The sequence below is a fragment of the Heloderma suspectum genome, chromosome 17, assembly GCF_057233095.1.
Source record: "Heloderma suspectum isolate Gila_16-S chromosome 17, 16-S_ref, whole genome shotgun sequence".
Classification (NCBI taxonomy): Eukaryota; Metazoa; Chordata; class Lepidosauria; order Squamata; family Helodermatidae; genus Heloderma; species Heloderma suspectum.
Window position 1 is genome coordinate 20,792,891 of NC_139474.1, and position 24,653 is coordinate 20,817,543.

General features: G+C 49.8%; 1 protein-coding gene across 1 annotated transcript in view; it reads right to left on the reverse strand.

Annotated features, from left to right (window-relative positions):
• Positions 1–24,653, reverse strand: part of TARS2 (threonyl-tRNA synthetase 2, mitochondrial) — a 50,396-nt gene that overhangs the window by 4,510 nt on the left and 21,233 nt on the right. Inside the window, exons 7-16 of the mRNA XM_084823864.1 lie at positions 23,331–23,395; positions 22,163–22,241; positions 19,777–19,923; positions 18,574–18,672; positions 17,316–17,482; positions 15,630–15,792; positions 15,282–15,419; positions 13,582–13,659; positions 8,641–8,741; positions 4,683–4,787 (exon numbers count right to left, since the gene is read on the reverse strand). Coding sequence (XP_084679990.1) covers positions 4,683–4,787; positions 8,641–8,741; positions 13,582–13,659; positions 15,282–15,419; positions 15,630–15,792; positions 17,316–17,482; positions 18,574–18,672; positions 19,777–19,923; positions 22,163–22,241; positions 23,331–23,395 — 1,142 coding nt within the window. The remainder of the gene's footprint in view (positions 1–4,682; positions 4,788–8,640; positions 8,742–13,581; positions 13,660–15,281; positions 15,420–15,629; positions 15,793–17,315; positions 17,483–18,573; positions 18,673–19,776; positions 19,924–22,162; positions 22,242–23,330; positions 23,396–24,653) is intronic.

The following is a 24,653-nucleotide window of genomic DNA, read 5'->3' on the forward strand; positions in this document are numbered from 1 at the left end:
GCTAAACATGCCCAGTTCTTTCAGTCTCTCTTCATAGGGCTTTGTTTCCAGTCCCCTGATCATCTTTGTTGCCCTCCTCGGAACCCTCTCCAGTTTGTCTGCATCCTTCTTAAAGTGCGGTACCCAGAACTGGACACAGTACTCCAGATGAGGCCTAACCATTGCTGAGTAGAGGGGAACTAGTACTTCCCGGGATTTGGAAGCGATGCTTCTATGAATGCCGCCCAAAAGAGCATTGGCCTTTTTTGCAGCCACATCACATTGTTGGCTCATATTCAGCTTGAGATCGACAACAATTCCAAGATCCTTCTCGCTTGTAGCGTTGTTGAGCCATGTAGCCCCCATCTTGTAACTGTGCATTTGGTTTCTTTTTCCTAAGTGCAGAACTGGGCATTTATCCCTATGAAATGTCATTCTGTTGTTTTCTGCCCAGTGCTCCAGTCTATCCAGATCACTTTGAATTTTGTTTCTGGCTTCCAAAGTATTAACTATCCTGCCCCATTTTGTGTCATCTGCAAATTTGATCAGCATTCCCTGCACCTCCTCCTCCAAGTCATTCATACAAATGTGGAAGAGCACTGGGCCCAGGACTGAGCCCTGCGGTACCCCGCTCGTTACCTCTCCCCAGTTGGAGAAGGTCCCATTGATCAGCACTCTTTGAGTCCGATTCTGTAGCCAACTGTGGATCCACCGGATCGTTGTTTCATCTAGCCCACTTTGAGCTAGTTTGCTCATCAGGAGATCATGGGGCACTTTGTCGAAAGCTTTGCTGAAGTCGAGGTATATGATGTCCACAGCATTCCCACGGTCCACAAGGGAGGTGACTTGATCAAAAAATGAGATCAGATTCATCTGGCAGGACTTGTTCCTGACAAATCCATGTTGGCTTCGAGTAATCACAGCATTGTTGTCAAGGTGCTTCCAGATGGATTGCTTTATCATCTGCTCCAGAATTTTCCCAGGGATTGATGTCAGACTGACTGGTCTGTAGTTCCCAGGTTCCTCCTTTTTACCCTTTTTGAAGATAGGGACAGCATTAGCCCTCCTCCAGTCATCTGGCACTTCCCCCGTCCTCCATGATTTCTCAAAGAGAATAGACAGCGGTTCTGAGAGTTCTTCTGCCAGTTCCTTTATGACTCTAGGATGCAGTTCATCTGGCCCTGGAGATTTGAACTCATTCAAAGTAATGAGGTGTTCCTTGACCATATGCCTGTCGATCTCAAGCTGCAATCCTGCCCCTTCAGCCTGTACTTCACCTTTGCCAGGGGGGTCGTAGACCCTCTTTTGGGAGAAGACTGAGCCAAAGTAGGAATTGAGCACCTCTGCCTTTTCTTTGTCATCTGTTATCATTTTGCCATCCCTATTCAATAGCTGAACCACCATTTCTTTCCTCTGCCTTTTACTATGCACGTAGCTGACGAACACCTTTTTGTTGTTTTTAGCATCCCTCGCTAACCTCAGCTCGTTCTCAGCTTTAGCCTTCCTGACGCCATCCTTGCAATTCTGTGCAACCTGCCTGTACTGTTCCTTTGTTACTTGGCCTTCTTTCCACTTCCTATATGTGTCCTTTTTTGTTTTCAGGTCATCCCTAAACTTTTTGTGAAGCCACACTGGCTTCTTCTGTTGTCTTCCACCTTTTCTTCTTGTTGGAATTGTTTGTAATTGTGCCTTGAGAATTTCCTTTTTTAAAAGCTCCCACCCATCTTGGACTCCTTTTCTCGCTAGCATCACTTGCCATGGGACCTTACTGATCATTGTTCTGAGTTTATGAAAATCAGCTTTCCTAAAATCCAGGGTACGCGTTTGACTGCACTCGGCTTTTGCTTCCCTTAGAACCAAGAACTCAAGTGCAACATGGTCGCTTTCCCCCAGAGTTCCTGTAACTGCTACTTTATCCACTAAGTCATCTCTGTTGCTTAGGATCAAGTCAAGGATAGCCGATCCTCTAGTTCCTTCCTCTACTTTCTGCAGGAGGAAGTTATCCGCCACACAAGTCAGGAATTTCCTGGAGGGGCCATGTTTTGCAGAATTTGTCTCCCAACAAATATTGGGGAAATTGAAGGGCCCCATTACTACTACATCATGCTTCCTTGAAACATTGGCTATTTGCTTTTCAAAAGTTTCATCCTCGTCTTCTCCTTGATTGGGTGGCCGGTAGTAGACTCCAACCACCAGGTTCCTTTTATTCTTTGCTCCATTTATTTTGATCCAGATGCTCTCGATGGGGCTACCAAACTCATCCTCCTGTATTTCTGTGCAGAGATATGTATTTTTCACATACAGTGAGATCCCACCTCCCTTTCTGTGCCTCCTGTTCTTTTTGAACAAGTTCTATTCTTCATTTGCTGTATTCCAGTCATGAGAGTCATCCCACCAAGTCTCAGTTATACCTATCAAGTCCTAATTTCTGTCCTGTATTAAGAGTTCAAGTTCGTTCTGTTTGTTTCCCATACTCTGGGCATTAGTATACAGACATCGAAGGCCATGTGCTTTATAGTCTGGCTTTCTTTCTACATGTGTCTGAAGACTATTACTGGGCGCAATCAGAGCTGTTCTCCCGTTGCAGTGCCATTGCTGCCAGTCAGTGTTGACAATACTGGGCTAGATGGAGCCAGGGCCTGACTCATTATAAGGCAGCTTTTGATGTTTCTACACTCAAAAAGGTTTCACAACCTCCAAACCCCACGTTCCCCATGCCTTCTGGAACTCCCCTAGTCTTTTCTTTTCCCAAGAAACACTGGGCAGTGTAGCTCTCACCACAGGGACAATGCAAGCTTAGTACTAAGTACCATTTAATTTTTTTTAAAGCATTCAGTTTATTACAACACTGAAAAAGATATATGACTCATCAACCAGCTGATCAGAAAAGCAAAATAATGTAATTGTTATTGTCACAATTAACTGCCTTTTTTAATGAGTCACTGCTCAAAGTTCTAACAACGTTAGCCAAGTTCTCTGTAAAAACGGGAACGATGCACTAATAGTTTTGCACTGTGACTTTGATTCTTTGATCCACTGAACGCTGGGGTCAGGTTCCAGTTAAAAAAAGTGTTTTAAAAATGAAATACAGAAATAAAGCAAAGTGGGAACAACTATTAAAAAGACTAAAGACTCTATTTTATGCATGTTTAGACAGAAAAAAGGCCTACAACTCACAGCTTTCCCCAGGCAGCTATGCTGGTTGGGGAAAACTGTGAATTGTAGGACTTTTTTCTGTCTAAACATGTGTAGGATTACGCCCTAAATCTGTTTTTAAAGGAGCTGTGTTAATAAGGCAGTGAGTCAATTCTCCAAGGTTGCCACGGTCGAGTAACAGGTGGTCAATCGACAGGCATGCCAAGGCCACTTAGCACCCAGGTACTGCTTCCTACGGATGACATCTGTTCCCCATTGCCACGTCATTTTCCCTTTCGACATGGGCTGGCTGCAGAGCTGTCAGCCTCGGGTGACCCCAAGGATCAAAAATCGCATGCTGGAGATTGGAATCCTTTGCCTCGGGGAGTTGAACCTCAGGCTGCGGGTCAAATCCGGCCCCGCTGGATTGGGGGGTCCCAATTTGGTCCTCCAGGGATGGCTGCGCGCTGTTTCCTTCGACCGCTGACCGGTCTGGGGTTGCCCAGCTTTTGCGTGGTTCTTCCCCATTCTAAAAAGGCTGCACTACCTCTCCCAAGGCTTAGCACCTGGCACTAGGAGGTTTCAGCTAAGATTTCTGGGTACTTTGCCCTGCTCCCGCATTGCTTCAGGCCCAGCCGCCACAAATGCTGTCACCCCGCCAAGAGCTTCTCTGAAACAAAATTTGGCCCTCAGGCTGAAAGAGGTTTGACACCCCTGATCTACCGACTCAAATGCACACAGCTAAGGCCTGGCGACTACACCGAAGGAGCAGAATGAAGTGGAACAGAAATGCAGCGGTAAACAGACTGTACCACTTTAGATTGCTGGTGCGGAATCACATGAATCAGTGCTCCCCTATAACCTTTTTTTTTCAAAATGAACACCTGGCAGGTGTCAGAGCAAGGAAAGATCTAGGCCAGAATTTTTTTACAGGAGGAAACTTTTTAAAACATGGTAGTCCCTCACCCCCTGTCCCTGCAGTCTGGAGCAATACAGTCACTATCCCACTATGCACAGACCAGAACATGAAAACAGCCCTGCTGCATCAGACCAAAGGTCCAACACTGTCATCCAGCATTCTGTTCCCACAATGGCCAGCAAGCTGCCCACGGGAAACCCAGAAGCAGGACACGAGTGCAACAGCACCCTCCTGCCCATGTTCCCCAGCAATTGGTGTACATAGGTAACACTGCTTCTGATACTGGAGGCAGCACATAGCCATCGGGTCTAGTAGGCGTTGACAGCCTTGGTGGCCATCACTACATCCTGTGGCAGTGAATTCCACAGTTTAGTCTGCGCTGTGTGAAGAATTCCTTCCTTTGATCTGTCCTGAATCTCCACCCAATCAGCGTCAGGGGATGACCCTGGGTTCTAGTATTTTGGGAGAAGAAAGCCTCCCTATCTGCTTTCACCACACCGTGCAAAGTTGTGTAGACCTCTCTCATGTCTCCCTTGACCCTCCTTTTTTCCACGCTAAACAATTCCAGCTGCTGTGACCTCCCCTCGGCCTCTTGATCAGTGGGGTCGCCTTTTCCAGTGGATTCAAAGTATGAGCCAGAGCAACTCACCACTTCCCACTGTAGTTCTCTGCCAGCACAGCCAACATCCGTTCAACAGAGCCAAGTACCGCCCGATGGATCATCACTGGTCTCTCTGGCGCTCCGCCATCTCTGCTGCATGGGAGACAGACAGTCGGCATTCGAACACACAGGGCTGTGCGCGTTCCTGCAATTCTTTTGGGCCAAGCTGCTTCTGTACTAAGAAAGCCCGATTCTGCAGTCTGCGTGAACAATGAAAACTTTGCACGTACTTGCATGATCTAGTCTCATGCTAGTGGTGGGGGCAAGGTGATTTGATCACATAACGCCTAGACTGCGCCAGCTGCACTGGTTACCGGTGCGTTTCCGAGCCCAATTCAAAGTGCTGGTTTTGATCTTTAAAGCCTTAAACGGTTTGGGACCAAGTTACTTGAAGGACTGCCTACACCCATATCAACTTGCCTGCACTTTAAGATCAGAAAGAGAGGCCCTTCTCATTTGCCCACCCATGACAGCAGTGAGGTGGGTGAACACACATGAGAGGGCCTTCTCTGCAGTGGCCCCACACCTTTGGAAGAAGCTGCCATCGGAGGTCCGCCATGCTCCGTCACTGCAGACTTTTAAGAAGGCCTTGATAACATATTATTTTACCTTGGACTTCTACTGATATGACCGCTACTGTTGCTGCTGTTAACATCATTGTTGGCTTTTACTGTTTTTACGCTTTTAGCATTTTTAATATTTTAACTGTTTTTATGTATTTTATTGTTGTAAGCTGCCTTGGGAGGGCTTGTGCCTGGAAAGGTGGCCAAGAAATATTATAAATAAATAAATAAATAAATAAATAGTATTTGCGCCCCTGCAATTCTGATTAATGCCCCCCACACACCACTTTGGTTTCTGAAATTCCACCCAGCAATCCCCCACATGCCTTGAAGCATTCCTTCGCCACCATAACAACTAGGAAGCTGGATTGTAAAAAGCTCGGACCCCATCTCTAGTTAAAAGCAGCAGGCGGCCAATGATGGGAAATTCTTCTCTCTGCTTGCAACCCCAGACAGTTGCTGTTGGTCAGAAAAGACAATACTGAATTGGATAGGCAAGTAGCCTGGTCTGCTATAACGGAGCTCCTTATGGTCCTGGACTTGATGTTTAAAAGTAAAATAAAAGATGCCGGGATTTTGGAGTCCCAGACCTCAGGAACACACCCACAGTTGTAACCCTGCTCATGCACTTTTGCAATCCTGCGATTTGAATTACACTGTTGTCATATTTTTTTTACGGTTTAAAAAGAAAACAACAACAACACAGGGGTGTTGCACCTCTTTCAACCGAAGGGCCAAATTCAATTCCAGAGAAGTTCTCGGGGGCCACATTTCAGTGGTGGGCGGAGCCAAAGGCAAAAGAGGCCAAAATCCCAGGTTATTTTAGCTTTCTGCTGGTAACCTTAAGAGAGGTAAGCCTTAAGAGAGGGGTTTCAATCTTTTAGAATGGGGGGAAAACTGCACGAACACTGGGAATCCATCAAATGATTGGTGGTCATAGAAAGGGGCATGGTACGATGTGGAGCCCTGAAAGGTTCACCGCCTTTGTTTTACAGTATCAACTGAAAACTGCTTTGGGAAGCGTGAAACGGAAGGTTGGGGGTATATCAAATGGTTTAAGTCAGACAATTATATTTCCCGAAAAGGGGGAACTTTTAAAAAGAACAATAATGAATTCCATTACACCGGAGGCATCCAGAAAGCAGGTTCCTTGCATCTGGACACCGTTAGGAGAAGGCTGTGCTAAACTCTGCAGAAACCTGGCTACCTGTCCCAATAACAGGGTAGTCTGTCTCCGGATTACCGTGGGAAGGTCTCCTGGAAGGCCTGACATCCAGGACTGGCATTCCAGGGGCATTGCTGGTGCCATACAGGTTTCGGATGATCTCCCCTGCAATCTGATCTCTGTCTATCCAGAAACTTGAACTCCAAACAAAGCCTCCTCCACATTCTTCAGCAGTTCCTCTTTCCTTGTTCTGTGGCCACACGGGGCAGAGGGAACAGTTACGAAAGTCTAGGGCGAGGAAGGGAAGGGAAGGAAGGGAGAGACAGACAAAGGGGAACCTTCAGCTGAAAGATGCAGCGCTCGATGTCTCTGACGGAATCGCCACATGGCGTTTGCGTCGGCCTTCAAGGAAGAAGTTGCACACTCATTCGGTGCTTGTCGGGCAGCATTTTGTTATGGCAACGTGCCGCATGAAGAGTAACACTTTACGATTTGGAAAAACAAAACTGTCCCGTGGATTTCCCACGATCCACTGCGTTCAAAACACGGGCAGGCAACCGAGGACGGAGCAGCATGGGACAAAGGGCGTGAGGCGGCTGCCGGGAATGGCAAAGCCTTGTGCAAGACAGCCCAATGGCCACATTAGCTGGGGATGATGGGGTTTGTAGTCAAGCGCATCTGGAGGACGCCGGGTTGGGGAAGGCTAACACACTGGAATGAAAAAAAATCCAAGTTGCACTTCAACCTCGCCCGCTTTGGGGGTTGTTTTAGAATTAGTCAGGATGGATTATTTCCTGTGTGTGATGATGATAGTTGGAATTAGCATTGTTACACCACAGCTGGAGAATCTCAGGCTCAAGGGCAACATCTGGCCAACCCTGGGTCCCAATCCAGTCCTCTGGGATTCCCTTTTCTTCCCACTGTTTGGTGGTTTCCCAGCTTTCGCGGATTCCTTCCCCTGCCCCATTCTAAAAGGTTGAAATTAGTGCTGTGCTGAAAATTTCTCCCACTTTTTTCTGACCATTCTCATTCCATTTGATAGAAGAAAAATTGCTTTCGAAAAGAAATTAAACGATGCAGAAACTTGGGAGAAATTCTCATGGGTTCCTTGGGCTTACTTTACTTAGAGGTGGCCAAGGAGTGAGCAAAAATGTCCTTTTATAAAACATCCTGAATGAGGCAGAACAATGGAAGCCTCTTTCATGGGGGAAGAAAAGTTTTAGGAAATTGTGGACAGGGTTTGGACTACTTCCACTTCATCCCTGGAGCTGGACACTCACCTGCACAGCTGAGGGACGCAAGCTGGGGGCCTGCCTGCCAAGACAGTTGATGCTGTTACAGCACAACCCCGCCCCCCGCCAACCCTTACCAAAAAAGAAAGGAGCTGTACTATGAGTCCTGCCAATGGGGAGCCCTACCTGGGAGACGCTGTGGAGAATTTCTCCTCCCCCTAGAGAAATTTGGGGAAATTGTCTCCCAAATTTCTCTGCCCACAAGCGAGGTGGAGAATTTCAAGAGGCCATCTGCACGCAGCTCTAGTTGAAATGCCGCTCCTAAGGCTTCGCTCCTGGCAGGAAGAGCTTTAAGCTAAAATACGCGGGCATTTTAGGCTTCGTCTCCTTTTGGCTTGGGCCCCACCCGGCACTAGAATGCGGCCCCCGAGAGCTTCCCCAAAATGGAATTTGGCCCACAGGTTGAAAGACATTCCCCACCCCTGTGTTAAACGTCTCTTATTGAATCGTATTATTGCTACTGATAGGACTGTCATAAAAACAAAACATAATCACTGTCACCATCATGGTAATAATAAGAACGTTTCATAGTTCCTTCTGTTCTGGAAGCACCTCAAGAACTGGCCACGCTCATGCGCGAGCAAGTTGCTGAGACTCGAGTGTCTTTATAAAACTGCCTATCTAGTAAACATTAATAATTTGCACAACTTATTCAAGTTCCAGCTGCAGAAAGTACGGAAAAATCCCGGGTCCTGGTAGCCTGGGGCACCTGATCGGATCTGAGGCCAGCTTGGCAGGAGAGCCCTTGCTTCGCATGCAAAAGGTCCCAGGTTCGATCCTGGCATCTCCACGCAGAGCAGGGAAACAGTCCCCTTGGAAGCCCTGGCCGCAAGTCAGCGCCAATCACACCGGCTAGCTGGACCAGTGATCTGACTTGGTATGAAGATGGCTTATTTACCTTGCAACGGTTTTAGAGCAGAGCTCACCTGGCGAAGGAGAGATCGAACCGGATGGGCATCTGGAAATCGAGCTGAATGGTGGCGCATTGGTGGTACCGGCCCAACGCATCTTTGATCTGGATATCAACCTGGAAGGAGGAGATGGGGAACACAAGTCAGGAACAACCGTCCTTAGTCTCGGCTTATTTTGCCCACAGCTACTGTTAAGCAGAAGAATATTCTCAATGGACTCGAGGGTCTTATAGCCCCCTTCCAACCCTACTATTCTATGGTTCTATGATCCCTGAAGCTGGATCGGACCAAGGGCCCATCTTGTCCAGCAATCTGTTCCCACAGCAGCCAACCGGGTGCCTAGCAGGCTTCCCGTGCCTTTAAACTGCTGTCTGGCAGGCCAAAACTCTCCTGTGAAGCTTCCCCCTCTGTTGCATCTCTGTGCCAGAGAGAACTCCACCTGTGGAATTCCTGCCTGCCCTACTACTGTTGAGGTCACAGGAACCCTGCCGGGGGTGGGTGGGAGCAGAAAGACATCTAAGGCACAAACAGGACTAACTAGGCTACTCCTTCATTCTCACTGGCTCTAGTGTTCCAAGAGCCATTTGTAAAAGAAACCAGGAAAAACTGACGATGGGAACCTCAAGAGCAAGTCTTTCCTGAGGGAGCTTGATCACTATATGCTGTAATCTCCCACCTTCAGTCCTGTCCGTGCCACCACCAAGGTAGCAGGTACTCAGCACTGTGGTCAAAACCCCCCACCAAAGAGATCCGAGCTGAGAAATGTGGCAACCTGTGTACATTTGCACATGTGTGAGGCCCGGTGTAGAATTGCTGAGCTAGAATTTATCAGTACATTTGATTCTCTCTGTGTAGGGCTCAATCAAGAGCAATGCTCTCTTCCCCACAAAGGGGCCGCATTAGCATAGTAAGGCTAAAAAGCTTCCGTTATCACTAGCCATTGGTGTTGAGGAGTCACTGTGTTTAACTTGCATTCATTTGAAATTAGCACGGGAATGTCTTCTTTTTAAAAATGTATTTGCCATCCTTCATCCAGAACGGGTCTCAATGTGGTGTACATAACGTTACAGAAATGCCACAGACTTCCCTTCAACATGGATGACCTTCTTGACCCCTGGGGTATAAAGCCTGATGGAGCAAAAGCCATACAGCTGAAAGTGGTGTAGAACCCTAAAGCTGCAACTCATGAGGGCTAGAAACTTGGCCATCAAAAAAAAGAGAGAGAGAGAAAAAAGGAAAGAGGTGAACCTCAAATTGGTGGGAACTCAGACTCAACCCAAAGTGCTCCAACCTCCACGAGTCTGGAATGAAAGGATGCAGAATGCAGCCACCCCTAACATGCAGCGTTCTTTCCCAATTTAGAATCACCTTGTCCAGCGTGGCACTGAGGACCTGGGGTGACGTGTCCTCCCAAGTAGCATGCAGCCCAGAGACAGACAATGTTTGGTTCAGCCAAACAGAACAGAATGTGGAACGTGTCATGTTGATGCAGCCAAATGAACCATGTAAACAGGTGATGTTCTGATGACTGAATACAATTTTTTTAAGGGTCACCTGAACATTATCCCCTATTCACTGCCTTGTGACTGTGACAAAAAAAGCAAAGATAAACAGATCCAGGAGCATCCAGGCTCGGGTGTCGCTGGCTATGAAACGTTGCAAGGGGTCAATAAAAGTTCCACGGGGCATCTGTGACCGAGGATGACAAACGAAAACAATTTTGCAATGAGGTCACCAAGCAGGTGATTCACATATCCCTTCCACGTGAAGCTCCCTTACACTAAGTAAACTGGACAGTCCATTTAGCCTTGTATTGTCTACACTGAATATGTACTTGGCGAAAAGATCTCAGGACTGCAGATGATCACAAGCTGAACAGGAGCCTGCACTGAGCAGGGGGTTGGACTCGATGGTCTTGTAGGCCCCTTCCAACCCTACTAGTCTATGATTCTATGAGCCGGCAGCGTGATGCAGCTGCAAAAAAGGCAAATGCGAATCCAGGCTGCATTAATATCTCCATTGTTTATAAGACATGAAAAGTAAGTGTTCCACTTTATTCCACGCTACTCACACCTCATGTGAAGTACTGTGTCCAGTTCTGGGCACCACACTTTAAGGATGAAGAAAAACTGGTACATGTTCAGAGGAAAGCAACAAAGACGATAGAAAACAAGTCCTATGAGGAAAGGTTGAAGGAACTGGGAGACCAAGTGTGGTGTGGTGGTTAGAATGTTGGACTGGGACTTGAGAAATCTGAGTTCTGGCCCCCACTCAGCCATGAAGCTCACTGGGTGGCTTTGGGCCAGTCACAAATTCTAGGCCTAACCTACCTCACGGGGCTGTTGTGAGGATAAAATCGAGAGGAGGAGGAGGAGGAGGAAAGGCAGGATGTAAATGTAATAATAAATAAAATTAATTAGCCTGGAAAAGACTGAGGGGTCAAAAGCACTTTTCAAAGTCCTGAAGGGCTGTCACACAGAAGAGGGCACAGACCTTTCTCTGCTCCTGATTGTTACTTTGCTCCTCCGGAATCTTTAGGAGAAATACCACAGGAACTAAGTAACACGTCAAACTGCTGCTGGTTGGCCCTGCTAGCTTTTAGATGACATAACTCTTCCATCTGATACTCTAACACTGTTCTCCGAACACTGTTTTCTAAAAGGCCTTAGCAAGAATTAAACTGTAATATAGTTTGCATAACATACACATGTATTTTCTTCGTAATAACTCCATGTTTCGCATTCTACTTCTGTATGTGATGTTCCTTTTCAGTTACTTTTCTCTACAAACCATTCATATCTTAAGACTTCCTGTGTGGCATGTTTTCATTTGCTTAACAAGTTGAAAAGGTATTCGCTGTTTTCTGCTTAAGTTTTAAAATATATTTGCAAACATATTGAAGTTTTAAGTAGCCTTCAGTCAGGTCTGGTTGCGCTCTGTTGCCCACTGGGGCAAAGCGAGAATCTCATTTTCACTCAGAGGTCAGGGCTAGATCGAACAGGCTTGCCCGGGGACAGGTTTCAGGTGATCATTAGGGGAAACTTCTTAATGGCAAGAGAATTTGACAGGGGAACCAATTACCTAACAGAGATGTAATATTTCCAGAAATTTTGCAGTTCTGGGAGAAAAAAAAGGGATTACTCCCCCTTCGAGAAAAAAAAAAGGCAATGGGGGGGGAATGGAAAATATAGGCAATTCTTACTTTCTCATCAAACCTGAATGTCTTTGACTGCTTCATCAATGTCTTAAAATGGGACATTTATAATTAAGCATGTAAAATTGCACCATTTCTTGATTTTATGAAATTTACAGGGCTATCCTAGGGATGCTGATTCACGACGTCCAGCTCGAGGTTTGTCCCCTTCCTCCTGCGGGCCACGGTCCAAGGTCGGCTCCCGCGCAAACTTGGCAGATTTTTTTCCTCTGAGGGTTTGGTACCCACAAGAGGCCTTGTGCCGTTCCGGCCCCACCACCTTCGGACCTGGTGATTCCCTTGCAAGGAAAGGCAATGTGCTCCTCGTTTCCCAATCTGCAGCAGGGTGTCTGTGCCACAGTCACAGTCATTTAAGGGGGAGAGGTGAAGAGGCTGACCACAAGGACGGCCCCGGCCCAAAGGATAAACAGACACAGGAGGCGTGCGTTTAGTGTCTCCGGCCGAGAGCAAACTTCACCAGAAGCCCGCAAAAGCAGCCATGTGCGGTCCCTCTCATGAACATGGCAGAAAGCCTCTAGCACAGGGGTGTCGAAAATTTTTCAACTCAAGGGCCAAATGGTATTTTAGAGCAGCTTTCAGAGGCCACATTCCAGCGGTGGGCAAGGCCCCAATTCCCAAAATACCAGCACATTGTTGCTTAAAGCTGTTCCTGCCAGTAACTAAGCCTTAGGAGAGTATTAACAACCTTTTTGAATGGGTGAAAAATTCCACAAAAGCCGGGAAGCCACCCAACAATCAACCGTCAGTGGAAACGGTTGCAGCCCTCCGGAAATGCTGGAGGGCTGGATTTTGGCCCGGGGCGGGCGGGGTTCAGCTTGCAGGCTGGAGGTTCAGCAGCTCTAGAAATGCATCTTGGACGCGGTGTTGTGTAAGTCCAGAGCAGACTTCCAGATGTGTTGGACTACAAGTCCCATCAGCCCTACTCAGCAGCCACTGGCAATGCTGGTTGAGGGATGACGGAAGTTGCAACCCAACCCATCTGGAGTGCACCGGATTCGAGAAAGCTGGTCTAGCGTTCAGGCAGGATCCTCATCCTCTAACGCTGGCAATTGTCCTGCATCAAAATCTTCACACTGCACCTTTTGAGCATGTAAAATCTTGTCTTAAAAAGCTTTTTGCCCATTTCAAAAGAGAAAATATTTCATAGGAAGGGTTTTTTTTCCAGTATTCCTCAAAATGTCCAATGGAAAAATGAAAAAAAAAAAGCCTGGGGGCGGGGGGAACAGAAAAAGCCCTCCCCACCAAAGAGAACTTGGGGAGAGGCCATGGCTCAGTGGCAGAGCCCCCGCTTTGCAGGCAGAAGGTCCCAGGTTCGATCCCCAACAGCATCTCCAGGTAAGGCTAGGAAGGAATCCTGCCTGAAACCCCAGAGAGCTGCTTGAACAATACTGTGTCAACAATACTGGGCTAGATGGACCCAGGGTCTGACTTGGTATAAGGCAGCTTCCCATGTTCCTATTTAAATCAACTTTGTATTCAGAACCATGAGGAATAGAATCTTACTTTATTATTAAGGGAAAGGCCATAGCTTGGTGACGAAGCCCCTGCTCTGCAGGCAGGAAGTCCCATGTTTGATCCCTGGCTTCTTGAGGTAGGGCTGGAAAAACTGCTTCCTGCAACCCCGGAGAGCCGCTGCTGCCAGTCAGCGCTGACAATACTGGGCTAGATGGACCAAGGGTCCGACTCAGTGCCAGGCAGCTTCCCCTGTTCCACTGTTCCCAGCAGGCAGGGCAGGCACTGACCTTTGGCCCATAGAAGGCACCGTCGCCGGGGTTGAGTTCCCACGGCAGTCCGAAGTCCTGGAGGCTCTTTTCCAACAGCTGGAAGACAAAAGAGAAGGAGGTGAGTTTGCCAGGGGAGCCTCTTTGTCTCCAGCCAGGCTGCCGCCATCCAGCTCGTCACGCCAGCCGCTTCTGGCTGGAGGGGGAAGGAAGTCAGTACTTGGCAGGGCCTCTGGGAGACACAAGGACGACCCAAACCCCTCTGCTCAGCAAAGAGGGCCAAGGCAAGGGCCAAGGCAAGGCCCTGGCTTGAACAAATACGGGAGGCACACAGCGCTGATACCATCCCTCGCTGGGAGGGACAAGCTGCAGACGGATGGGCCAACGGAAAGATAAGATTTCAAGCTCTTTTGTTGCTCCTCGGTGGTATCGATTTGCACGAGGGCAGGTAAACTGAAAAGTCTCCCAGATTTTGGGATTTGGCGGGAGAGAGAGAGCGAGAGAGAAGGAAAGAAGGGAGAGAAAATCGCAGTGGCCACGTGTCAATTGATCCCCAGTCTATCCCAACCTGGTGCCCCCCAGATGTGTCAGACTACAACTCCTATTACCCACAGCCAGCAGGGGGTAATGGGAGTTGTAGTCCAACACATCTGGAGGGCGCCAGGCTGGAGAAGGCTTTTATTTTCATCGTAAGAAATATTCTTCCACAGATAACATCCAGAACTGAGAATACAGTGAAGCGAAGCCCCAAACGATGATTTCCTTTATCCTGATCGATTCCTTTATAGGATGTGATGCTGTTCCCATAGATCAAAATGCTCCCCAGATGTCCAAAGGAGCAGTGCTTTGTTTTTGTTAATGTGGCAAACAATTCAAATTCTAACAAGCTGAACCCCAGCATTTTATGTTCAATTATTTAGAACCTGTCTTTCTTGAGCACTATTTTTTAGTGGAAAGTTGGGATAGAAATGTAATAAAGACAATACTATTTTACTCAAGGTAGTTCCCCCTCCTCCCCTCAATGAATCACATAGTAAAAAATACACATCGACAATTTTTTTAAATTTGTTTTAAAACAAAGGGCAGCTTACACCTCTCATGCCAAATTCTTGACAAAATACAAGCTATATTGAAAGCCCCAAGGGAGAGGAACCAGGGGGGAGCCACTGAGGAACGGGAGTCCAGGAATGTGATGCCACCACCAAGAAGGCCCTGCTACAGGCAAGCACCGGAGGCACCTCAGGGATAGATGGAACATGCCATATTAAGTCAGCATGCCATGGGGAAGAGATGTCCCCATGGCAACTTAAGGAAATAGCCATCACCTTAACTTGGGCCCAGAAGCTAACTGGTAGCCCATGTAAATGGACAGGAATACGAGTACTAGCTCCACCTTCAAGGGCAGCCCCATGCAGAGTGCACTGCAGCAGTCAAGACTGGGCCAGGATCATGATGGAGCAGTGGACAGTGAGCATCTCAGAAAGCCCATCCTTGAAGCAACAACTATTTAAAATTGTGGGCACGGTCTCCATGTGGACTGCTGAACTGCCATTTACTCCCACGCAAGACCCCTGAGTCAGCCAGGTTCGCTCCAGGCCCTTCCATGATTAGCCGGCTGCGACAGCTGGGTTCAGGGCGGGGAAGCACATCAGGCGGGAAGCTGAGCGGAAAACGTGTTTCGGCGGGATCAGGGCAATGGCGGCGGCTGGTCATGCTCTTACCTGCTCAGCTCGATCCCAAAGGTGAGGCTCCCCGAGAAATTTCTCCGGGCGGGTGGAGAGATAGAAGTGGAATGTGAATCCAAAGATGGAGTACACGGCTTGTAGGAAGTCTAGGCAGCTCCCGATCTCGCCCTCCAGCTGAGTTGGGGATGGAGACAGAAGAGATGGAGGCTTGGAATAGAACATCCCTTAATGCTGCCAATCCCACTGCCCCTTTCAAAATGATGCTCCGCTTATGCCCATGCAGCCCTAGAAAGGTGCTAGGGAGCGGCATTCCTGAGCAGAAGGCAGCAGGGAGAGCACTCGGTTCAGCCACGCAGGCGTTCTGCCCAGGTGCCCTGCCCTCACCTGATCCATGGAGCAGAAGATGTGGGCGTCGTCCTGCTGGAACCGACGGACCCGCGTCAGCCCCGTCAAGGCTCCCGAGGGCTCGTTGCGGTGCAGGACCCCGAAGTCGGCGAGGCGGAGGGGCAGCTCCCTCCAGGATCGGGGGCGGTGGCCAAACATGAGACTGCATGAGAAGGAAGGAGACGGGACTTGCTGAGCTGTCACAGCCGAAGCGGTGGGTGCCAAGGCTACACAGAGGAAAAACATCTGTGATGCTGCGCGGGGGCCCACATTCGACTTCCTGACCATCTCATCCCTCTCTCTGAAAACAGCATGTTCCTAGCCCTCATGGTTGTCGAGATGGGAATCTCAGGTTTCACTGTTGTTGTTGTTTTAGATTTAAGTTTCTAGCCCTTATTGCAGCCATGATATCCTTGAAAGGCCAGTAGGGAGTGTGCGTGTGAATAAAACATCCACTGGCTGAGGAGGTGATTGCAGGGTCCTGCCCGGAGCTGTGACAGCAAAGCAAGACTAGTTACACAAAACACGTCCGGAGGACAAGCCGATTAAGAGAAGCGGTGGACATCTGCGCGACGCGCGTGAGTTGGACAAGTCAAGGAACGTCGCTTCTCCCGGAACTGAGTTTGGGCTGCCCGGGGCAGCGCTTTGATACAGCCAGCAATGACAGCAAACTGAGCTTCATGGACGCTCGGGGGTCAAGGTCTTGAGGGCAGAGAGCCCGACTTTGCCAAGTGTCCCCAAGCCCCAGAAATCCCCCCGTTCAGAAGCCAAGGCCTGCGCCCCGTCCTGTGCCTTCGATCAGGCCTTCCGTGGTAATGGCAGCTAGATCAGAACAACAGCTCACCCCGTTCAGCACAGAGCAGCCAGCCAGGAAGACACCCATCTGCAGCAGGGGTCCAAAACCTTTCAGCCCAAGAGCTGTTTCAGAGAAGTCCTCAGGGGCCGCATGCCAGAGACGGGAGGAGCCAAAGGCAAAAGGGGTGGGGCCAAAAGACCAGCCTGTTTGAGCTTAACGCTCTTAACTGCCAGTAACTGAGCCTCAGGAGAGGCAGTTCAAGCTTTCAGAAGGAGTGGTGAGAAAAACCGTAGAAAAGCTGGGAAACCGCCAAACAATCTGCGATCAGGGGAGAGGGCGCGTGGCCACCTGGGGAACCTCAGAGGGCCAGATTTGGCCCACAGGCCTGAGGTTCCACACCCCCGCAGCATGGCATAACGGCAGCAGCCCTGCTGGCATTGTTCCCCTGCACCTCCAACAACTGGCATTTCAAGGTATACTGGCATGGAAAACCTCTCTCTTGTGGCCAGTTGTTACTGGTCAACATGACTAACAATGCAAGCCCAGCCTCGCTGCAGCAGAATCCCTTTGATTCTGTGTTCCTGCTTTCCACGGCAGCCAAGCGGATGCCTTGAGAAAGCCAACAAGCAGGACACGAAAGGAACGATGTCCCCAAAGTGGATGCCCCATGCATCTGATGTTCAGTGGTAGACTGCATCTGAACATGGGGGCTCAACAGCTCACAGCCGCTGATGGAGCTCTCCGGCTCTGCCGTCCACCAAGGATAACTCCACCTGCCTTTTAAAGCTGTCTAAGCTGGCGGCTGTCTTCCAGCAAGGGAAACTCTGGTTGGGGGGCTTCTGTCTGTCAAGGCGCACTGACTAGGCCTTAAACCCCCCTTGACGACTCACCAGTGGGCGGGGCAGTTCATGGGTTTGAGGGCAAAGGCCTCGTCCTCCACCCGGAAGGTGAACATGCTGTCTCCGTAGTGTTGCCAGTGCCCGGACACCTCCCACAGCTTTGCGTTGAAAATGTTGGGGGTGATCACCTCAGAAAAGCCGCGCTTCAGATATTCACTCTGGGGGTGGGAGGGGGAGAATCAGGAAGGGTGTCATTTGCCACGGTGGGAGCGGGACTTGGGTTCCTGCACTGAGCAGGGGGTTGGACTAGATGGCCTTGTAGGCCCCTTCCAGCCCTGCTATCCTACGAGACAGATTTGTATTTAATTTATTGTTGAGAACATGGGAAGAGCTGTACTGGATCAGGCCCATCCAGTCCAGCGTTCTGTCCGCATAGCAGCCAACCAGCTGCCCCGGGAAACCCACAAGCAGGACAGGTTCTTAACCAAATCCTTAAAACGTACAACTCATCATAACAGGCCGAGCGCGTGATCTCACTTTTAACCTCCTGGCAATTCACATAACGCCCCCAGTTCTTTGAACGAGACGGCGCTCTTGGCTTCCACCTCTCAGGTGCCATTTAGTGGGCCAATATGGTCAGAACAGCACAAGCTGTGTCCTCGAATACATGCGCCTGGTCTCCTATCTGGGGCGCAAACTTTCGGAGGTTTTAGCCTTCAAAATCCCAGCTGCACTATTCGTACAGGATACGAATCTCCCCACAATGAGACGGCCGATAACTTTTCCTGCATCTATTAATAAAAAACAGTGCTGGGCCCCAAGTCTACTAAGGCATCTGTAATTCTGTAGATTGCAGGAAAAGAGAGGAAAAAACAGACCTAAGGAGCTGCGACGAGCCATTGCTTTTCCTTCCCAAATCCCCCGCCCCCACAACCCAAAGTTTCGATAAGCCAGAACACTTCACTCCTCCATCTCCCGTAAGCCCACCCACGATCCCCGCACTGTGGGAGGCAGGGGAGGGCCCCTGCTTGCTTCTCATAGATCATATAACTCATAGAATCACAGGGTTGGAGGGGGCTTACAAGACCATCAAGTCCTGTCTCTGTGCTCCCCTACTGGAGCAGTCAGACAGGACGGAGACCCCGAAGCAGCTGAAAAATACACTTCCAAGTGTCCCGTGGTCCGTGGAAGCCTTCCCCCAATGCCTGGCGTCCTCCAGATGTGCCAGACTTCAGCTCCCATCGCCCGCAGCCAGCGTGGCTGGCCCAAGGCATAAAGGGGGCCGCAGCACACTGGCAGCCAGGCCTACCTTAATGAAGTCCACGAGGGTGGTGTAGATATGGGCCCCCTTAGGGAGGAAGAAGCAGCTGCCGGGACTCAGTTCGTGGAAGAAGAACAGCTCCTGATCCTGGGGGGAAACAGAAGGAAAGGCGGGTGCCGCTGAGCTGTCCATATTCAACGGTGCTCGGCTCGCAATTCTAATGGGGGACACAGACCGTTTGAAAGGGCACGGAAAAGCCCCACAGTGGGGATCCACCGCACATGTCGCAGTTGAGGAGGGACTCCAGCTCGTGGGGGAGCCCGTGTTGTGCACAGGGGGAGGGTGTCCCTGGATCAAACCCTGGCATCTCCAGGTAGAATTGGGGAAAAAACCGTGGTGTGTCAGTGCAAACAGTACTGAGCTAGGTGGCTCAAGCATCTGACTCTCTATGCGGTGCCTTCCTAATACACAGAGGATTGAGCTGAGTATTGCTTTGATGCAAGATGTCGTGCTCTAGAATGTCCCAGCTTTCACTTAAAACACCGACACACACACCAAGTTTCTAGCCCTTAAGGTTCAAAGCGTTTCTGGCAAAATCTTGGAAACTGGGGATGGGATTCAGCGGCTTAGGGCAGGTCTGGGCTACATCCTGTCTCAAAAAAACCCCTTCCTTGTTTTTCCGGTATGTGTTGGATGTGCAAACCAAGACGTAATCCTCAGCCCCTCTCAACAAGTTATGGCACAACTAATCTTCTGAGCACGCTGCCGCCAGACCCCAGTTTCACAAAAACCTCCCTCATAATAAATGAGTTTACTGTGCCACAGGGATCGAGCGGGTTGTTTTGCTGCAGCAGCCTCGCCGTTACCCTCCTGCAATTAATCTCTGCTGAGTGATCTGGAATCCTTAGGAGCATCTGGCGCGCCTTGCAGGATGAGACCAAAACCCACCCAAGTCCTAAGAATAAATCCCAGCCAACACCGGGGGCTAGGCGGCCCGCTAGAAACTGGCCGGCGATTTGCTAGTGGGCGTGATTTCCCTCCCACGCTAGAGGACAGGGCTTCACAACCCGGTGTGGCTCTGAGAGAGGGAAAGAGAGAAAAAGGAGAAAGAGGAAGTGAGAAAAGGAAGAGAAGGAGAGAAAAAGAAAAGAGGGAGAGAAAGAAAGCGCGAATGTGTGTGCAGAGCAGACGGAGCAGAGAGGTTACCTACCGGAGGGTATACAAGACCAAATGCGGCCCAATTCCCCCTACCTTGCCAATCCGCCGATGGTCCCGCAGTGCGGCCTCTTCCCGAGCGCGTTCCCACGCTGCCAGCTGCTTGGGGCTGGGGAAGGAGATGCCGTAGATGCGCTGCAGGGTCTCCTTGGAGGAGTCTCCGTGCCAATAGGCAGAGGAGTTCTGCCAAGGCAAGGGTGAGGAGGGGGCAGAAATTCAGCATCTGGGCAGCACCGCCAGGGAAGCAGATCGCAGGAGCCTCCGGGAGATCTCTCCATGAGAGATCTCACCTCTCTTTAGGGGCAGTTCCGAGGTGGGCTGTACCTTACTGGCAGGGCCCCTACGTTGCACGTGAAATTTCCCAGGTTCAGTCCCTGGCATCTCCTGGCAGGGCTAGGTCTGAAACCCTGGCAAGTTGCCGCCCGTCAGCGTAGACTGGGCTACATGGACCAGAGGTCTCACTCGGGATAAGGTGGCTTCCTGTGCCCCTGTTTAAACCAGCCCCTTTGTTCAGCATCATGAGGACTAGGATCTTTATTTTTAAGGGAAGGACTGCAGCTCAGTGGTAGAGCCCCTGCAGAAAGTCCCAAGTTCAATTCCTGGCATCTCTGGGGAGGGCTGGGGAAAGTGCCCTGCCCCTGAAAGCCCAGAGAGCCGCTGCTGCCAGTCAGTGCTGACAATACCGAGTTAGTTGGAACAAGGGTGTGACTCAGTACATGGGTGCAATCCTGGGCATGTTTAGACAGAAAAAAAGTCCTACAACTCCCCATGCTGGCTGGGGAATGCTGGGAGTTGCAGGAATTTTCTTCTGTCCAAACATGCCCAGGATTGCACCCTAAAGGAACTTATTGCATGAGGCAATGCCCTATCCCACAATTTCTCTCTGCCCCCCACCCCCCAATCTGCTGTTCAGACTGTCTCTGAATACGGGGGGCTCAAGTCAGCTATCGTGGCCACGTGCATTTAAGAACGCCGCACGACTTATTCCGAGTAAGCATGGCACCAGGCCACGTTGCCGAGCCGATTGAAGGCCTGAGAGCCACATTCAGGATGAACTGGCTGCAACGTTGTTTTTCTACATGAAATCCAACTTCGGATCTCATTTATCAAAAAACACGCTACCTCAGCTCTACGACACCACTGTGATTCTTAACGCTGCAACTGCTTTGCGGACCAACTCGGGGGACCGGCTGTGACTATCAGGTAGGATGTGAACGTTGGAAAAAAAATAGGAACACACAACCCCACAACTTGCTCCTTTGCGGATGGAAAACAATCTCACACCCTCAGGTCGTCGGAGGGCTTTAGACGAAGCAAATAGGGCCTTTGCATTGGCCGGACGTTAGCACCTGCCAGGAATGAATCTGGGTCTGCGGGGATGTCTGGTAGCTCAGATTCAGAAGGGGAACAGCCAGACCAGGGGGAGGTCCCTCCCTGGTGAGCCCAGATATGGCAAGACTTTATTCCCAAGACCTCGACACACAGGTGGCCCAGCCTGAATGCCCCCCCTTCCTCCACCACGAGAACCCAGGTTTAGGGGGAGGAGGAGAGTGAGGGGTGTGACTTAAGGGATGCCGGGGTCCGGCGCAGAGCAAACCTGGAAAAATTAGAGGCAGAGCTCAGGCGCTCCATCAGGTTGGCCACTCATGGAAGCCTACGGAGGAGGGAGCCACCCTACCGGAGGGGCATCCCGGCCAAGCATGTCTGGCCGAGAAGTTCTTGCCCAGACTGCAGGCAACTTCTCCAACTTCCACTTTGTCTCCTCTATTGATATTCGAAGATGTGTGGATTAGCTGGTTGTATGCAGCCTGAGAGTTTCCTAGAAACTGCGTTTGTACGGAAGTTAGCCATTAACTTATTTATTTATTTATTAAATTTCTTAATCGCCCATCTGGCCGGTCACCCAGCCACTCTGGGCAACCAACAGTAATACAAACAGTTTTTAAACAATAAAATTCTACATTAAAACATCGTATTTCTAAAAATACCCTAACCCACCCCAAATGCCTGCCTGAACAACCACGTTTTCAACGCATGGTGGAAGCTCATTAAAGAGGGGGCATGGCGGAGTTCCCTAGGAAGGGGGTTCCACAGAGTGGGGGCCACCACAGAGAAGGCCTTCTCCCTCGTCCCCACCAGTCTAGCTGTCCTGGCTGATGGGACGGAGAGAAGGCCATCCGAGACTGATCTTGTTGAGCGGCCTGTCTGGTGTTGCTGGAGGCGCTCCTTGAGAGAGGCTGGGCCGGAACCGTATAGGGTTTTAAAGGTCAAAACCAACACCTTGAATTTGGCCCGGATAACAACTGGCAACCAGTACAGCTCCTTCAGCACCAGAGTGCTGTGATCACGCCGGTGGCTGCCTTTAATCAGGCGAGCCGCTGATTGTGAAGGGAACGTGATGTAGGAACATGACAGCACCCACCTTCAGCAGCTTCAGCACTCGGATCGCTCCTGTATGTCTGACGTGGGGCCCATGGCAGAGGTCAATTAAGGTCCCACATCTGGAAAGAGAAAGACCAGCAGGGATGATGTGGGGGCCGTTGCGATGGGCCGATGGGAGTCCCAGGTGGCTTATGTATGCATCCAGGCCACCTATGGAACCCCCAACGGTTCTGCTAAGCTAAATGCAACCAGGGGTTAAGAAAACCCACGTGGCTGCAATCACACTACAGTGGTATAGCAGCTGTAAAGCGTCATGAGAATTACAGCTGTCATTTACAACAAGAACAAAATTGGAGCCAGCCAAGCAGAACTAGCCAAGTCTCTATCCCTCTTGAGCACACACATGCGCACACACACAGAAACTCAATGTCACACTGGCAGCATTGGCTAAAATATATCGACAATGGAGAAGAGTCACTTCCAGCGCTTCAGGGCTAGGAGAGACTTTTACAACAAACGGCCCTCTTCTTGCTCTGAAGTTCCCCACTCCCCATGTCTTTCTAGGACATTCCATAGAAGGCGAAGAGGTCATTTGGGCCTAACTTCCAGCTGAAATTGGAGGGCCGCTCAACTACCAGGCCTATGCTCAGCAGAGCAAGCAACGCCGCCTTGAGTTCCATTTTTTGGTGGAAAGATGGGATATAAATTAAATCATAAATAAACGCAAGCCACATTGCTTCAGGTACCTCTAGTAAGTTAATCTTTAATTTTTGTGAACCGCCCAGAGAGCTTCGGCTACTGGGCGGTATAGAAATGAAATAATAAAATAAGTGAGCCAATCCACAAAGCAGAAGGGCAGGCAGGACATACCCCCCCAAACATTTACAGAGGAAAATTTCTGAAATAAAACCCATCCCATAAGACCACAAACAGAAAATTGGGAAGAGGATGGGGGCGACAGTTGGTAAACTCCATCTCAGCCCCCCTCTCACACAGCAGAAAGCAGAAGAGAATTTTTCTCCCATGGTGAAGTCGGCGCAAATTGATTTTTGCCTCAGTGGAATCTACACACAGAGATGCTCTACGAGGACACTGGAACCGCCAGGTGGAAGCTTAGATTCAGAAAAGAGGGATCTTTAGGGGAGGTTCTTTTCTCTGCCCCTGCCCAGGTGTGAACCCCAGATGAGCCGAGAAAGACGAGATCTCACCTGTACACAGTGGTGGTTGGGGACTTGACTTTCTCGTCGATAATCTGCAGTTTGAATTTGTTATGCTGGAGGGAAAAGAGAGAGGGGGGGGTCTTTGTAATCTGGACCACGAATGGCAAAGAACGCTTGGGACGACATTCAAGGGCGACAGCTCTGTCCATCCCACAACAACAACATTGAAAATGACCCCTGCCCCCCCCCGCTTTCCCGAAGGTTCTCGAAAAGAAGTCGGGAGTCACAGGTCAGAACAGTCAAGTCCGCAGATGATCCCATTTACTAGAGACGGAATGCCTGCTCTCCTAAACGCCTACCGAGCAAGGAAAAACCATCACACACGAGTTTGGGCCCTGGAGTGAAATACGCCTGTGATGATAACAAATACAGCCTCACAGGAAGCATCTTCTCATCAGGGGTGATCCTCTGTGTCACGGGCTGTGACAGCGGTTAGGCGACTCTCTGTCTGTTCAGAGAATCCCACCTTGAGAGCCAAGGAAAATCTAGGGATGCTGGAGAAATTCGAGATGGATTATAATGAGCTCAGATTTCTAAGAATCCGACCTGCGGAATCCGGTGCAGAGCGACCCCCTCAGGCCCTGCGGAGTCTGTGGACTTTCAGGTGATTTTTTTACTTTCCTGAAATTTACGCATATAAATCCGTAGAAAAATGTGCAAGTTTCTGCTGAGGAAACGTAGAAAGGAATAGCGGACAATACACTAAGTGTTATGTACTGGGGTAAATTATGTAAATACTTATGTAAATATTTACATAATTATTTCCGTATTTTTCTGCATGACGAAAAAAAATATCCGCATCCGTCTGTGGGCAGATGACGGAACGAAAGGCACCTGACAATCTGCAAAACACAGACGGAGCAGATTTTACACAGTCCGTACATCCCTAGGAAAATCCTAGGAATGGAAAATGCACCCTTTCCCAAGCTGGCGCCCTCCAGAGGTGCTGGACTACAACTCCCATCACCCAGCCATGTTGGCTGGGAATGATGGGAGTTGTAGTCAGACACCTCTGGAGGGTGCCAGGTTGGGGAAGCCTGGGGTAATATCTGTTTCACCCGGCATCTCCTAAGGATTCCCTTGTGGAGGAGGAAAGCTGACTCAACAGGTAAGACACAGCACCTTGGGAGAGCCTCTGGCAAGCCCCCCAACCTCTCTTGCTGCTGCCCACCGGCCTTCAAATTTGCACAACCTGATTTGCAGGACAGCCTTCATCAAAGCTACTCATCCTGTCGCCCTCTTAGGGAAACCGTCGCTTCCCTCCAAGAGCAGAGCAGCTCAGCTCTCGAGGCCCACATTGAAGCCCAGCTA